At 40.6% G+C, this 16,105-nt stretch overlaps 2 protein-coding genes across 11 annotated transcripts in view; one reads left to right on the top strand and one right to left on the bottom strand.

The window, feature by feature from the left end:
* The window catches only part of LOC109073141 (cytochrome P450 7B1), a 14,011-nt gene extending 8,668 nt beyond the window's left edge, over positions 1-5,343 (bottom strand). Inside the window, exons 1-5 of one of the 8 annotated variants that reach the window (XM_042718767.1) lie at positions 4,377-5,343; positions 3,886-3,981; positions 3,442-3,675; positions 3,109-3,331; positions 2,025-2,830 (exon numbers count right to left, since the gene is read on the bottom strand). In XM_042718767.1, the coding sequence (XP_042574701.1) occupies positions 2,304-2,830; positions 3,109-3,331; positions 3,442-3,675; positions 3,886-3,981; positions 4,377-4,967 (1,671 nt within the window). In that variant the 5' untranslated portion in view covers positions 4,968-5,343 and the 3' untranslated portion in view covers positions 2,025-2,303. Of the gene's footprint in view, positions 1-17; positions 46-2,024; positions 2,831-3,108; positions 3,332-3,441; positions 3,676-3,885; positions 3,982-4,376 lie in introns of those variants that run through there. The other 7 variants (XM_042718772.1, XM_042718765.1, XM_042718766.1 and 4 more) reach the window with 7 other exon arrangements.
* On the top strand, positions 3,621-16,105 carry LOC109049702 (E3 ubiquitin-protein ligase TRIM63-like). Of its 3 annotated transcripts, none has more exons than XM_042718783.1 (10): positions 3,621-3,888; positions 12,369-12,541; positions 12,948-13,128; positions 13,233-13,328; positions 13,466-13,611; positions 13,856-13,943; positions 14,102-14,124; positions 14,222-14,346; positions 14,437-14,768; positions 15,815-16,105. In XM_042718783.1, exons 2-10 carry the CDS (start codon positions 12,519-12,521, stop codon positions 15,893-15,895), a joined length of 1,095 nt encoding a protein of 364 aa, XP_042574717.1. In that variant the 5' UTR covers positions 3,621-3,888; positions 12,369-12,518; the 3' UTR covers positions 15,896-16,105. The 3 variants fall into 3 exon arrangements, with proteins under 3 accessions (XP_042574717.1, XP_042574716.1, XP_042574715.1); XM_042718782.1 differs by lacking the exon at positions 3,621-3,888 and adding an exon at positions 11,175-11,519 and having other exon boundaries at positions 12,951-13,128; XM_042718781.1 differs by lacking the exon at positions 3,621-3,888 and adding an exon at positions 11,176-11,519.

Raw genomic sequence — 16,105 nt, 5'->3', positions numbered from 1 at the left:
TAGTTCGTATTACTAACCTACCTGGCTCATTCAAGCCTTTCTAACGAACACACAGCAGAGGAGGAGACTACCCACAGCCATACTGTTATCATTGCCTGATATACGCAGCAGCATTTAAAATATGTATTTGTTGACATATTTCTCAAACAATTTTAGGATATAGGATTTTTATTTTGAGGACACACCTCAAACAGACAAACAGATAAATATACAAAAGACTGATAGAATGATTTAAATATTAAAATTTGTGTACCTATAAATGAAATATAAACTTTATAAGAGGTTATTGTTTCATATATATATATATATATATATATATATATATATATATATATATATATATATATATATATATATATATATATATTAAAAAAATACTTTATATAATTAAATAATTGTAAGTCATCTTTTGGAAGTATGCTGAGGCCCTCAAGTGGAACTGCTGGTTAACTGCGTTCAACTAAATTATCGTCAATGGACCCTCACTATATCAGGAGTCACACTGCACAACTGAAAAAAAAAAAATACTATTGCACACGCAATAAATAATATAAAACAATGCATAATGTTTGATAATCAAAGCTGAACAGAAACAAATCATTGGCCTTTGTCCTTGCCAAAAATTCTAATAGAGGCAGACACAAAAGCTGAAGGCAGAAGCACATACTAAGGATGTAAGATGTGAGAAAGATCAGCCAGTATCCTGTGAGCCCCTCTGCACACAGACTGCTCAAATAATGTTTGGAGCGATGGATAGTCTTCCAGATCCACAATTTTCATTGCCGTCCAGACAATTTAAGAAGTCTGTTTTTTAATTGTACAGAGAGTTTACCATCCCAAGCTTGGATCCTGTACCTGATTAGACTCTCCAGAACAGCCTGATAAAACACAGTCATGATTTTTTTATTGACACCATACAGTCTGAGTCTCACTGGGACAAACCCTTTGAAATACTTTGTGCATTGCTCATGTAAAAGCCACACCCTTGCAGTGTTTCAACCTTTAACTTATTAACACTAAAGCACTTTCCCCACAGGATGTGAGAGGTCACACAAAGGCAAGTTTGTACTGTATTTGTCTGCATGTGTTTGTGGGTCGGTGCAGATTAACAATTCACTTCACATGCAGTTCTGGCAATGCTGAATTGAAAAATAGAAGGATTCTCTTTATACAACATACTATTTTCCTCTTTTTCCTTCAGCTGTCTCCATCTTCTCTCAGTCTGAGACTCAGTGTGTATGTGAGAGTGTATGTATGCCAGCAGTGAGTCCTACTGCTCAACACATAAAGGTCTCTCTGTTTGCCTGTTCTGTGGTTCTTTTTTCAATGCTGCCAGTAAAGACACTGATCCTTTCACTATCCCCAACACTGCTTAACTCAGAATATTGTTGTTGCTAATCATTTCATGAGGAATACAAATTTAAAGACAGACTTGGTCTAGTGGGAGTGTTAGAGAAATAAATGGCAATGTCAATGGCTCAATTATCCACTGCTAAACATTAAAGCATCGTACAGATATTATAAAAGATGATCTCCACAGCTTTATACAGACGTTTAATTTGACATCTTAAAAGCATACACTTTAAATATATATATAGAGATATATAATATATTTCCTGCATTGTGATCCACATACAATCCTATTCTAGAGGGCCAGTGGACTGCAGGGAGCTCAGTAGGAACATTATTGTACCAGAACTAACATTTGTCGGGAAAGCACAACAAAAACCAGATGTTTATTTGCACCAAAATCTACTTGCAGTACAGTCTCCCTTCCTGCCAATACTCCTAGAAGACACTGTTATATGAAACCAATTATCCACTCCATCCAACTTTCTCTCTACACAACACCTGAAGGTAAGGATCAAATCTTTCTGGGTGATCAGGATATGGCTGGGTTATCTGAGTGCAAGTAAACACTTTGTTCCTTTCAGACAGGTAAAGGAGTTTATGTGCTGTTAAGACTTTAACATCAACAAATAATGTAACTTACAACTTAAGAAAACATGAAACATAAGTTTCAGCTAAAATGCTGCTTTATTGATTAAAATTCAGATGATTCAGTTTATTGATTTTATATTCTCTGCCCATCGGATTTCCAGCAATTCACTCTGGAACCAAACACAGCACATAAAATAATGTGAAAAACATAACATGATTGGCCTTAAACAATCACATTAGAAATATTATTCTAGGTTATTCCTATTTTCTTCCTCAGACTTTAACTACAACCATTATATTAATCTGATATTAAAACCCTGTGATATAGGATTATTATTGGTAGAATCTTTACACCATCTATATTAAGGATCAAATAGTCTCACACCTATTCCTGGATCTATCCAGAATGCAGGATAGAGAGGCTGAGTGAATGAGGTGTGGACTCTGTGAATGAGGGTAATTTTGTCAGTGACATGGTAGAAGGACAGAGTTCCTGCACTGTGATCCACATACACTCCTACTCTACAGGGCCAAGGGATTGCAGAGAGTGAAGTCATTCCACCATTGTGCCAGAAATCACATTTGCCAAGAAAGCACATCAAAGACCAGGAATGATTATTACTTCCAAGTTTAATTGGATTACTATCTCCCTTCCTGCCAATACTCTTATATGACACTGCTATACTCAACCATCTATGTCCAGTCCATCCAACCTCCCAGTAAGAGCGTCCACTCACACTCTCTCTGCACAATGCCTGAGCATATACATCAAATCTTTCTGGATGATCAGGATATGGCTGTAAATGGCCGAAAGTAAGCACTCTGTTCCCTTCAGACAGATAAAGGTATTTAAATGCTGTGTCTGGATCCAGAGTGAAGCGCTGGAAATCTGACGGGGAAAGAATATAAAATTAATAAATGGAATCATCTGAATTTTAATCAATAAAACAGCACGTTAGCTGAAACTTATATTTCATGTTTTCTTAATAAGTTTTAGGAATCAGAGGAAAAAAGTCTTTTTCAACATACAACAATCAGTCACTGGCAAAACATCCAGTTTTGGATATTTGGATTTTGGATCAATTTATTTGATTAATTGGTGTAGACCTTTGTTCTTCACAGTGTTTAAATGTACAGTAGCTTGTATGTGCTCATCTTGATACTTACATTTTAGGAACTCCTTCCTGCTCTCATATTCTGGAGTGGGAATGCTCTGGTTGTGTCTCACTGAGGAAGCAGGTGGAGATATCTTTTTTATTTCCTCTCTGCAGAAATGCTCCAGTTTCTCTCTTAGATCTGACACAGATTTTCCAACAACATCAAAAGAGAAGCGAGAACTGACAGTGATTTTGTCTGTAGAACCAGGAGGAACAGAGAGAGACTGGAAACTCTACACACACAAAGACACAAGAAACACCAGCTAAAGACACAGAAACATTTGATAGAAACACAATCTGTACAGCATGCTCTTCCCTTCCTATAGACATGTTTGTCTGTTACCTGGAGGAAATGGATGTGATTGTCAGTGTGTGAAAGCTGCTCCAGCTCAATGTCTCTCCTCCTCAGGTCTTCAATCTCCTGCTCCAGTCGCTTCAGTTGTTCTTCAGCTCGACTCACTTCAGTCTTTTCCTGATCTCTGATCAGCCGTGTCACCTCAGAGCGGCTTCTCTCAATGGAGCGGATCAGCTCAGTAAAGATCCTCTCACTGTCCTCCACTGCTGTCTGTGCAGAGCGCTGTTAGGACACACACAGAGAGAAGCTGCAGAATCAGTCCATTCACTCAGCTCTTACTGCTGCCTCACACAGCCTGTTCCCCACAGTGGGCTTCAGTGGGACTGAAAGAGCTCCAGCACTGGCTCCTCACTGACTGACTGGAGGAGAGTCCTAACTGAGTCTCAAACAGCTCTTCAGCAGCCAGCAGCTGTTCTTCTGCTCAAAACTCACCTTGTAAGTATCTACAGTCTCTCTCAGCTCCTCAAGCTCCTTCTCTCTCTCCTGGATTCTCTTCTGGAATTTTTTCTGGGTCTCTTCCAAGAGTTTCTGTAAGACCACATAAATATGTGAAAAATCAGTCCTCTGTATAGTTAGGTTGATATTAGCTAGATTAAGTTTCACTTTAGTCAAAAGTTTGGCTACACAAGACAGGAGAATTATTAACATGTTCTCATGCTATTTTATTATAATCAAATATATGGACTATCTTTATGAACAGAGGCTCACTATAAAAGTTGATCATTAAACAGAAGAGGACAAATTTCACTCCTGCTTTTCTCTGTCGTCTCAACATTAGAACTGAACTTGTGACCACAGCATGATAACATGATAAGCCATCAACTGACACAAATTATTTAAAACATTACTGTACAGGGTAGCTTCTTACCATGTATAAGTTATTTTCATTTTGTCAATAGCATATAATATGATACAGTTCATACCTGTTTCTCAGTCTTCTCTGCTGCAGCTGATACAGTGTTATGGTTTTTGTGTTCATCCACCATACACATATAACATATACAGCATTGGTCAGTACGACAGAAAATTTCCAGCAGTTTATCATGTTGAGGGCAGATCATCTCTTTTAATTCTCCAACGGCATCTGTCACTTTGTGTAGTTTGCCAGAGCGAAATTCTTCATGACGTTCAAAATGGGGTTGACAGTAAGATTCCAGACACACCAGACAGGACTTGATTGCTTTATATTTTCTCCCAGTACAGACATCACACTCCACATCTCCAGGTTCAGCATAACATTGAGCCAGAGGAGCAGCTTGCAATTTTGTCTTCTTGAGTTTCTCAACCACTTCAGCCAGCATGGTGTTTTTACCTAAAACAGGTCTTGGAGTGAAGGTCTGTCTGCACTGAGGACAGCTGTAGACTCCCTTCTGTTCATCCTGATCCCAGTAGCCTCTAATACAGCTCATACAGTAACTGTGTCCACAGGGAATGGTCACTGGATCCTTTAGTAGATTCAGACAGATTGAACAGCTGAACTCCTCCTGAGCCAAAGAAACACTGGATTCTGCCATTTTACTGTGTGTAAACACAAATATAAACAGAGACACAGAACTGTTATATTCCCTAGTTTCCTGGTTTTGTGTTAAGAGAGACGGGTGCAATACAGTTGCGTCTGTACGTGAGACACACCTGCATTATCTGGAAACTGTTCATAATTAAAAAAAAAAAAAGGTCCGCAAGCTCATCAACTGTGAAAAATATAAAGCACTACTGAGCAACTAGTAGTGATGTGATGATTGATACCGAGGCTCCGATGCTCCGACGCAGTTTTCAAAGCACTATTGTATCATACACTGTGCCGATACTTGTATCGAAATGACAATACCACGTGATTGATGACGTTTGAAGCATCGAACCTCATGCAGTATCGGAAGGTCGGGACAGCTGGTTTGAAAAAAATCTGCGCTTCGCATGACTCCATGACTTTCTTGTTTGTCTTTACATTGACTTGGTTGTGTGTGTGTGCACACTTATTTGGTATTCAGTAACCTCAACACCAGACAGAAACTGAATGCACATCACACCTCTATTGCATTTTTTCATGTTGGGGTCTCAGAGACCCCAAACAGCTCATCCAAAATATTTTTGCTACTGCACGTCAGTTATTAATTATAACCACACTTTTGTATATTTTATATTATTGATCAATGTATGAATCCATTGACCAGACTACGCATGACACGAGTTGGCACAGATTAAAAACTTTTTCAAACCGTCCTCTGTTTCGCAATGTTTCGTTAGATAGGCAGGAGAAACCAATCTGACTAGATGTCGCTAATGCGCATTGTGTTAAAAAGCTTCGAGTAATGATCCGTTTTTTCGGCACAATTTGATGAAAGCCTCAAACGGTTCAGAAAGCCTCGGTTTCCCATCACTAGCAACTAGATGGCGATCTAACACTGTTCCCTTCCGAGGGAACTTCGAACTGCATCCTTCAGGGTGACTGGTATCTGAATTATACATCTAAACCATACTGTATAAAAACATGGATGTAGTGTCCGTGACGTCACCCGTAGGTTTCTTAAGAGCGTTTTTTGAAGCTCAAAGTTGGCGGAGCTGGCTGTCACTCCCGGATAATCGAAAATGGGCAAAGAGGCAGGAGCTGGTTGCTGAAACCACGCCCATCTAGCTCAACGTGGTGACAGCAGCAGCAATCCACCTGTCACTCAAGTAGCCACGCACTTAATTATGCAGAACTTTAAGGCTAAATATAATTTAAATCGATGAGTTATAAAAAATTCACCCCCCTCATATTTGTCATGAAGTGCAAAATAAGCTATATAGACCAAAACCACTTTTTGTACCAGGCTGTAAAAAAAAAAAAAATTCTGCTGTAAAGTAGGGCATTTTAACATGGGGAGTCTATGGGACTGACTCTCTTTTGGAGCCAGCCTCTAGTGGCCAGTCGATGAATTGCAGTTTTAGTCACTTCCATGTTGGTTTCACCAGAGAGACCGGAAGGTTGCCGATTGAACTAAACATGCAATGGGTGCATCTCAATCAGCTTCCTTGTTCAGTAGTCAGGGCACTGATCACGGAGTCAGCCATTTTAAAGGCTGTCTCAATCACGAAATCCTTCCAGTGCACTGGAATGATCACTCCCTGAAAAATCCCACAATGCACTGCAAAAACTAGGGAGCATCGGCGCTCACTATGCTTCCTTACTGAAAATAATGTCACATTTCTGAAGCGTTAAACATAAACCACACAAGTCAACACGATAAATATAATGACACGTGACAGAAGATTTGAAAAGACAGACTGCTTTTAATATATTTCAACATAAATACAAATTGCTAGAAAGGTAATGAACACATCTTATTATCATTTATAATTAATATTCGGCTGAAATGTTGTAAGAACATGTAACAGAACGATGTGTTTAAAAAGAATAAAAAATAATACAAAATGAGATTGGTCCTAACTGTTGTTTATTAATTCCAGTGATGACGTTCTACTATGTTGTCCATTGATGCTGTACGTAATCATGTCACTGGAATTTAAGTGATCACTGTCCTAATGTGCAGTGAGTCAGGGAACTTACCAGTGACCCAATTTGTGTACACAATCTACTGATTCACAAGTTCGGGAGCTAGGGAGCTGACAGAGACACATCCAATAACATTGGCCGGCAACAGCTTGAGACGTCATCACCCGGCATGACCGCATTATAAAAGGGTGCCGGGAGAACACGTCATCCTCTTCTTCGTCTTCAAGGACTGTTTTGTTTGAAGTTTGAACGATTCTTCTTCTTTACCATAGCGAGCACTAGTAAGGCGTGTGGATCCGTGTCCTCATTATTTGACATGTGATGACACACGATCTTTGCATCTTTTGTTTGGGTGAAGAGCACGCGTGCGATGTCCTCAAGGGGGCAGTTTGCATGCACTGTGAGCGTTTTCCTATGAAAAAGCTCCGCTCTCATTTGTCTCTCTTTTTGAGATCCCCCCTGTTGAAGAGACAATGGTTTGCTATCTCTCTATGGGGGAGACATCTTCTCTTAAGGGTCCCTCCCTGCCATCCAAACCCCTTCAGGATACATCTCGTTTGAATGGCAGGGCATACGCGGCAGCAGGTCAGGCTGCAGCCTGGTTGCATACCATGGCGGTGCTTCAAGCTTATCAGGCTGATCTGCTGAAAAAACTGGATAAAGGTCAGGGTCTATCCCCTGATGAGGTGGCTGAGTTGCATCACACCACAGACCTTGCTCTCCATGCCACTAAGCAGGCCGACACTGCCATTGGCAGATCCATGGCGACCATGGTGGTTACAGAGAGACATCTGTGGGTGAATCTGGTTGATATCGGGTCGAAAGAAAAGGGCTTTCTTCTTTTCAGCACTTCCATCGAGATGGTGGTCGAGAAGTTTAAGGAGGCCAAGACGCGTTCGGCTGCCTTTAGAAGATTCAGGTCTGAGCCTGTACAACCAAGGGGTCCTGGCCCGTCTCGATCTAAGGATCAATAGCGGGCTCAGAAGACTAGTGTCGTGACTCACGCCCCTCCCCCACATGCAGGTAGGACTCAAAAGGGGCATGGGTCTAAGGGTGACAGGCAAGATTTGAGGGAGGTGATCCAGACTAGGCGTTCTCAACACTCTCGTCTGAACCAGAGTAAAACCTGAGCCATCTACCCACCTCCCTCTGAGAGTATTACATCTGCTCTCATCTTCCTCCCCTTAATTCCCCTAAAGAGCTTCTCTCCTGAATAAGGTTAGGTAGGAGCCTCCTGCACTAGCATTGCAGTCTCTTATGCTGGGTTTATGATGTTTTGGCTAGTTTCTATGTCTCATAAAACTCTACCTACTGATGGTCCAGACCCCAGTGCTCTTCGGACTTCACCTCCAGCCTATATCCATGAACCAGAGTTATGTGCGGGAGCCATGGTTGGCGAGTACGATCCATTTCATCTACTCTACTGCTAGTTTTTGTGTATTTGATACTAGCCTTTTTCTGCAGCACTACTCGGACCTGTTCTGTTTTCTGACTTTTTAGGTTTGACCCCCCTGCTAAGTCAGGACCTCCTGCTGTTGGCCGATTATAGTGATGGTTCGGTACTGATCAAGGCTGTTGATAGCCCTAATCTTCGGCCTGAACATGCAGCTTGGGCTTCTGCAAAAGCCTCCCAGCATCGGGTCCCCAGTATAACATTGCAATCTCAGGACCTGAGAGTCCCCCTCGCAGGTTAGTACTCTTCTGAGTACATGTTTCGTAACATGCTCCTATCCTCTGGCCAGGGTGCACTATTCATCTCTCACCTGGAGGGGTCTGCTGAGATTTGAGTCTTTCCTTAACCATCATGCACGTTCTCTGAGCTAGAGCTCCTCTCGTTGAGGCATAGAGGAGCTCAACACACCATAGACGGTCAGGCCCGCAGATCCTTACTAGTAACACTTATGGTTGAACCAGTAATCGCCCCTCTGCGGAGTGGGCTTGAGTACACTGCGTTCCCTGAGGTAAGAGGGATTTATGTTTCTGCGAAAACCCCTCTTGTATCCTTCTGCTCTGAGGAGCAGTAAACTCTGTATGCATGAATGGTTATTGGGTCCCACTATTTCATTAGATTCTATCGGGTCTGGTTATACGGGACCCACGCTCTCTATCGAGATGAGACCGTGTCCAGCTGCACCAGTGGACTATCTCTTATTGGGGCCTGCTGGGTTACCCCTTCTAATCTAGTGCCTCCTTCTGATCGAGCTGAGAAGTGCTCCCCTCACTGTGAGGGTTAGCTATGAGTCACGTGCCCATCTCTGTCACCTCCTTGGTCAGTTGCCTTTATTTTGGGATCTTGTTGTTCTCTGTAGAAATGTGTGATCCCCCTCTAGCAGGATCCCATTTCTGATGTCCCATTTGAAATCTATCTGCTCCCCGGACATGGCTGTGCTTCCCTGACTGCGGGAGGGTTCCTTTGAGCCACCGGTCTTGGGCAGACTGGGTGAGTCCTCCTCTCGAATCAGGAGTTAGAACCCCTGACCTTGGGTCTTGATCACTTTGGTGGAGGTGGGTTCCTCTCTCTCCTCGCTAGGGGTTGAACCCTCCAGTCTTGAGCTCCGTGGCAGTGACATCAGGTCATTGGGCCACTTGCTGCTACCCTGATAAGCTGCCTCTATTTGCCAGGCAGTGCTTCCCTCACCTCGGAGGGTTGTCTTTGAGCCTGCTGCTTCCCGATTAAACATCTGCGGACTTCTCTCATCGAGTCCTCGTCTGAGCTCCACTAAGTAGCAGCCTCCAGTTGTTAGGCTCTCTCTGCCTCCCTGTTGAGCGGCTCTCCTTGTAGGTCGAGCTTAGCAGTGCCCTTGGGGGTTTCATATAAGCACGCCCCTCTTGATCTGAGTGTCCGAGTCCCCCTTCTATTTTTGAAGTTGGGCCTCCGCTCTTTTTGAGCTCCGGGTAGCAGTTATGCCAGATGGCTGTGCCATATCCTGCCTCCCTGGCGGGTTGCTTGTTAAGTAAGCTAGCTGTGCTCCCCTCACCATGAAGGGCCTCTTGCAAGCACACCGCTCCATTCTGGGCGGATGCTTTGGAGTCTATTCTGTGAGAGTGCCACAGTCACGTAGGGCTCCTAGGCTGGTTTTATACAGCTTCAGTTACCTCATAAGCAATGGTGTTTCTAAATCCATGCTATGGTTAGTGCACACGCTGAGCTTCTGTGCACTTTCTAAATTCCACATTGTGGTAAGTGTGCACGCTAGGCATTCTGCGCACTTTCTAAAATCCTGTATGGTAAGGGTAGCGCGGTCAGCCTCGTTCCCTTTCTCTGAGTTGGTTTGGCCCCGGTTCTCACCTTGGGCTCCACTCAACTTATATATCTCTGTTGATGCATTTCTGAGCAGGGTGTTGCTAGCAAAGATCTGTTGGGTCGAGTTTTTTGAGCAGGCTTATTCAGAACCGGCGGCAGCCCCTCTGGGTGGCAGGCCAGGGTCTGGTTTGGATTTTAGACACCTGGGCATATCCCCTTAAAGGAATCTTTTTCTTCTGATTCCTAGCCTTGAGCTCTGCCCTAGGCTTGGTCTTCCTAGCCCAGCCCTTAACAGGTAAGTTGTTTCAGGGGATGACGTGTTCTCCCGGCCCCCTTTTATACTGTGGTTGCGCCAGGTGATGACTTTACAGGCTGTCACCGTTTAGATGCATGCTTCAGACACCAGTCATGCTGAAGGCGTTCCCCATAGCGAACTCTAGAGGACGCAGTGTCTTGTTCCCTTCTAAGGGAACCATGGTTACATACGTAACCTGTGACATTTTTCATGTCATTGTGCTAGTGTCTAGCAGTGATTAATAGACTGTCTAAACCTGTAAAAATGTTAAAAAAAAAAAAAAAAAAAAAAAAAAAAAAAAAATTATATATATATATATATATATATATATATATATATATATATATATGTTAGTTTTCTACATTAATTTGTCTACAAAAGCAGTGCTGATCATTTAAATAAAAGCTTTTCAATTAAACATTTCTGAGACGATTAGAATCAAAACAAAAATGGAAGTGCAAGGGAATCTTCTTTACACCATACCATTCAGTTTTAACAAGAAAATCATCTCATTAAACTTGTATGGGAAAAGATGACTGGTCTGGATGTCTGGTTTCCAGGGGTGTGTGTGATTCCCGGCCTGGTAGGCGAGGTTTACAAGCTTGTGGTGGGGGTCAGACAGCTGTCCAGTCTCGCTCAGTGCAGTTTTCATATATGGTCACGTAATCATGGCAACCCTGACGTACCCATTCTAAAAACAGACCAGACACTACAGGAGCGAGTGGAGGAAGGTGACAAAGTGTTTTGTACGCGTCCCACACGGGGAAACAGCATTTTAACTGCATTTCTTTTGCAAGAAAATAAATAAATAAATAAAATAAACAGCAGCCAGCACACACCAGAGTGTGTTCACCAAGCGCGTGCGATCCGCGTGATGAGCGTGGGTTTATTATTTGCCAAGAAAGCGCGAGACCATGGAGAGTTTGGAGAGGCAGCTGATATGCCCTATTTGCCTTGAGATCTTCACCAAACCGGTGGTGATCTTACCGTGCCAGCACAACCTCTGCCGCAAATGTGCCAATGACATCTTTCAGGTACCGCCAATATTTGCAAAAGTTAAAGATAACTTTTTTTTTTGAACATGGTATTACAAACATAACACAAAATATTTTAGTTAACATCTTGAGAAGCTGGTATGAACAGTTAGAACATTACTGGTTCAGGATTGTCTAGTGCTTGGAATGGCTTGGAACAACCAGTTTAGACTAGTTAATGCTTTCTAAAATGTTCCAAGCCTACCAGTTTAAACTTGATTTTCTAGTGGTGATTTTAAAATCAGCAGCTGTATACCACATGAAAAAAATACTATAGTAATTTATAGTAAATACTATTGTTTTTGAACCATACTATAGTAAAGTACTTGAATTAATTTGTTGTGGTAATTCTATAGTTGCTGTGGTAATATAACAACTATAGTAATATAAATTTCACCAAATACTGTACTAAGTTTTCTAAAACTATAGGGTATATTATATTGCAATACACTACAGTTTACTGTAGTAAAAACTAAAGTATACTACAGTATTTATTACAGTTTAAAAACTACATAAAACAAAAAAATACACACGCTGTAGCATTCATTAAAGTGTTGTAAATACTATAATATATACAGTATAATACACTTTACTATATTATGGTTCAAAAACACTATAGTATTTACTATAAATTACTATAGTATTTTTTCATGTGGGTGCTGTATAATGATGACAACTTATTATATATAATACATATTTGTGTGTGTCACATTGGAGAATTTGGTCAAGTTATGGGTGAAATGGGTGGATTTCATTCTTCCACTAAGACCAGACGTAATGTAGACCTAGTATATTCCATTTCCTTGCAAGGATTTTTTTTTTAAAGATATGCGCTTTCTGGTGTTTTAGGCCTCAAACCCTTACTTGCCCACACGAGGAGGTTCTACATTGGGCTCTGGCGGCCGGTTCCGCTGCCCATCCTGTAGGCATGAAGTGGTTCTGGACAGACATGGGGTGTATGGCCTGCAGAGGAACCTGCTAGTGGAGAACATCATAGATATGTACAAACAGGAATCCAGCAGGTACTATTACTATAACTAAACCTTCCAGCTTCATATTCTCCTCTCCAATCATTTATGCTGTATAATCATTTGAAATCCTATCGAACCCATACTTTCCTCCTATTCTTTTCTATTCTATTCTATTCTATTCTATTCCAGCACATTGTCAGTTTGTGTGTGTGTTGGGCTATATTTATAAGTAGACCAATGTGACAGGAGCTATTTCAGACACACTTTCTATGTTTATCAGTTGCCCTAACACACACACACAAATTTGGAAACGCATCAACATGAACAACAGCAGTTACTTTCTCTCAATTCTCCCTCTCTCTCTCTCTTTTTGAAGATTCTTATTCTATATACTTATGTAATTTTTAAGATCTAGTATGTCTAAACAAAGGCAATTTATTTAAATTCTCTCTTTTAGCAGCAGTAAGCCAGAACCAGAACTGAAGGATGATGTGTTGATGTGTGAGGAGCATCAGGATGAGAAGATTAATATATATTGTGTGACCTGCTCTGTTCCCACTTGTTCACTATGTAAAGTCTTTGGGAGTCATCAGTCCTGTGAAGTTGCTCCACTCAAATCTGTCTACGAAACCCAGAAAGTGAGACTGCTTTAAATCTATCTTTCTGCTTTCCTCTCGCTGCACCTCTGTGTTTAATTATCATGATGATTGATCAGTTTATATTTATGTGATTGTTTGTGCAGTCCGAGTTGTCTGATGGTGTTGCTGTGTTGGTTGGCAATAATGACAGAATTCAGGGCATCATCAGTCAGCTAGAGGAAAGCTGCAGAGCTGTGGAGGTCAGTATGCATGTGTGTGTGTCATCAACAGCAATGACTGTTTTTTTTCTTTCTGTTGACCATTTCGTCATAACTTTCAGTTATTTTTTATATTATGGTCCAAGTAATGATATCAGTGCATGCGTGATTGTGTGTAGGAGAATGGTCGTAGGCAGAAGTCTCGTGTATGTGAGTGGTTTGATCGTCTGTACGCTCTTCTGGAAGAGCGCAGAGGAGAACTCACACTGAAGATCACCGCAGAACAGCAGGAGAAACTTGACTACATCGGTGGCCTACAGCGCAAGTACATGCACACACACAAAAATGCACACTATACACACACACACAAAAAAGTATTACTACAGTATTTGTCTAATGAAAAATTCTAAATATAATATATGTGTGTGATAAATGTTAATCAAATCTTATTTTATTTCATCTATCTGCTTCACTCAAAGTTTTGTAATGTCCTTTACAGCATGTTTTCTCTCTGTTTCCATAATAAGTATGTTTAGGCACTCTGCTAATCACAGCTATCACCTATGCAGGTACAGAGATCACCTAGATAACACAGCCAAACTAGTGGAGACAGGAATTCAGACGATGGAGGAATCTGAGATGGCCATCTTCCTGCAGGTCTGACAAGTTTTTTTTATTTTTTATTATTGTAGTCTTGCATGTTTTCTTTAACAGAAACACTTAAAGTAATATAATATTTTACATATTAAAAAAGACAGCATGTTATTCCTAAGCAATGCAATACTATGTTTTTAATCTACATGTCTTTCTAACAGAACACGAAGCCTCTACTACAAAAGTAAGATTCAAATAATCATTTTACTGAATATAACTGTTTTTTAAACTTGTTGACACTTCTCTATTATGCTATCTTATTCATTCTGTCTTCATCTCAGGATAGCAGAAGGCAGGAATGTTTCTCATTTAGAAAAGGTGGAACGTGGATATGAAAATATGGATCATTTCACTGTAAACTTCAGCCCTGAACGAAGAGCAATACTAAGCATAGATTTTACCAAGGGTAAACTAACTTATCTTAACATAGGGTTGTCCATATTTTTTTTTAAATCTATTTCTTTATTATAGAAGGTCTTTCTCTCTGTAATTGTAGATGATGACAATGAAGAGGATGATGAGGAGGAAGAATTAGCAGGTACTGTTAATCCAGAGACTCAGACATCTTCAGTGGCTACGCCTGCCCCGGCCCAGCAGAGACAAACCCCTGTACCGAACCCTCCACCGATGACTGCTTCAGGGGCTACACCCATCCCAACCCTGCAGAGACAAACCCCTGTTCCGATCTCTCCACCAATGGCAGCCGACTCATCCCAGATGTCATCAAAACCTAGCCAATCAGTGAACACCAACTCAGCAGAGAACACACCCTTATTTACACCCAATCCAGACTCTAGTCTCAACTCTTCCACAGACGCACCTGCTCAGGTAAAATTCTGTCTCCCTTACTCGCACTCATATTTGTGATGCCTTGGAATTGTGATCATTTAATGCTAATTTTTAGGATTGGTCAGTAAATGTTTTTAACGTAGGTTAGTGAAAGACACAAAACAATATTTGAGGACGTATAGGAATCATTGGCTGCTTTATTGGGATCATCTTATATTTTGAGATTACCTTATGATTCAAACTAACATGCCAATTTATAACTATTTTATGTTTTGTTGAATTGGTGTTGGTGGCTAATTTGTATGATCTCATTCCTGCATTTTTGTATCATCTGGTTACATCCCAGGGACCTTCATACCTATACTTTTTTCTAAAAATGGGACAGCACAAGACCACTGACACCAAAATTTGGAAACTTTTTTTGGTCCGTTTTCCTTTGTTTTATATTATGGGATTTAAAATGAGTGAAGTTATAATTTTTGTAAAACAAAGTAGAACATGTGTTGAGAAATTCAGTGAATTATAAAATCGCAAAAAGTTTTCTTACAGAATTCAACACATTAAAAAGTGAAAATATTAGCCATGTCAGATGTAAAACATTCATGAAAAAGAAAGATTTTACTTTTTCAACATTACCAACTTTTACATAATTTATATGGTTCTTTATTTATTTATCTCACTAAAGAGAAATTGATACAAATAAAATGCAACTGCCTGCCTGGAAAGAGTGTAACAATCTCTTCTACAAATCTACAGATCATGTCTTTTGGGCACAAGAGATTTTATGAATGTCACAATACTGTCAAAAGTTTCTGTCCCAAGAGCTGTGAGGACAAAACCAGAATAATCCTGAATTATGAGTGACAATCACAAAACACCTAAATGCCAAACTCTAACTTGCCCCATCTCTACCCTTTAATTCATTTCAAAACTATTTCATATGACCACAGATAGATGCTGTATTGTTATGATCACAAATCACTATAAAAACCCTTTTGCTCCGTCTTACTGTTTCCATTTATCTGTCCAGCCACCACCATCTGTCTCTTTCCATCTCACTTTCTCCTCCTTTTCCATATTTTTAGGTAACTGTCGATCCCAACCAGACATCGGAGGATGGCCCACGTCATGTTTTCTCTTTTTCCTGGTTAAATATGCCAAAATAATACCAGCCTATATTAGTAAAACTGCAACATCACAGTGACGTTCCGGAAAGCCTATTGTACTTCATAACTAGGTTAATATTTTGTTATTTTGACAGTCATAAATATACATTTAATAGCAAGGAAGGAATTGGAAAAGATTGTGTGCAATATTAATTGATAATATTTTCTGAAGTAGCTGACTAAAATGCAAAATAAAGGATTATGAACGTG

Source organism: Cyprinus carpio, chromosome B2 (assembly GCF_018340385.1).
Source record: "Cyprinus carpio isolate SPL01 chromosome B2, ASM1834038v1, whole genome shotgun sequence".
In the NCBI taxonomy this organism is placed as follows: Eukaryota; Metazoa; Chordata; class Actinopteri; order Cypriniformes; family Cyprinidae; genus Cyprinus; species Cyprinus carpio.
The sequence above is the reverse complement of the archived record's forward strand: the minus strand, read 5'-3'. Positions and strand labels throughout refer to the sequence as shown.

Coding starts and splice junctions, on each gene's coding strand:
- LOC109049702 (XM_042718781.1), top strand. CDS start 11,400: ATGGAGAGTTTGGAGAGGCAGCTGATATGCCCTATTTGCCTTGAGATC. Junction 13,129..13,232: donor CTGTCTACGAAACCCAGAAA/GTGAGACTGCTT, acceptor TTGTTTGTGCAG/TCCGAGTTGTCTGATGGTGT. Junction 14,769..15,814: donor CCACAGACGCACCTGCTCAG/GTAAAATTCTGT, acceptor CCATATTTTTAG/GTAACTGTCGATCCCAACCA.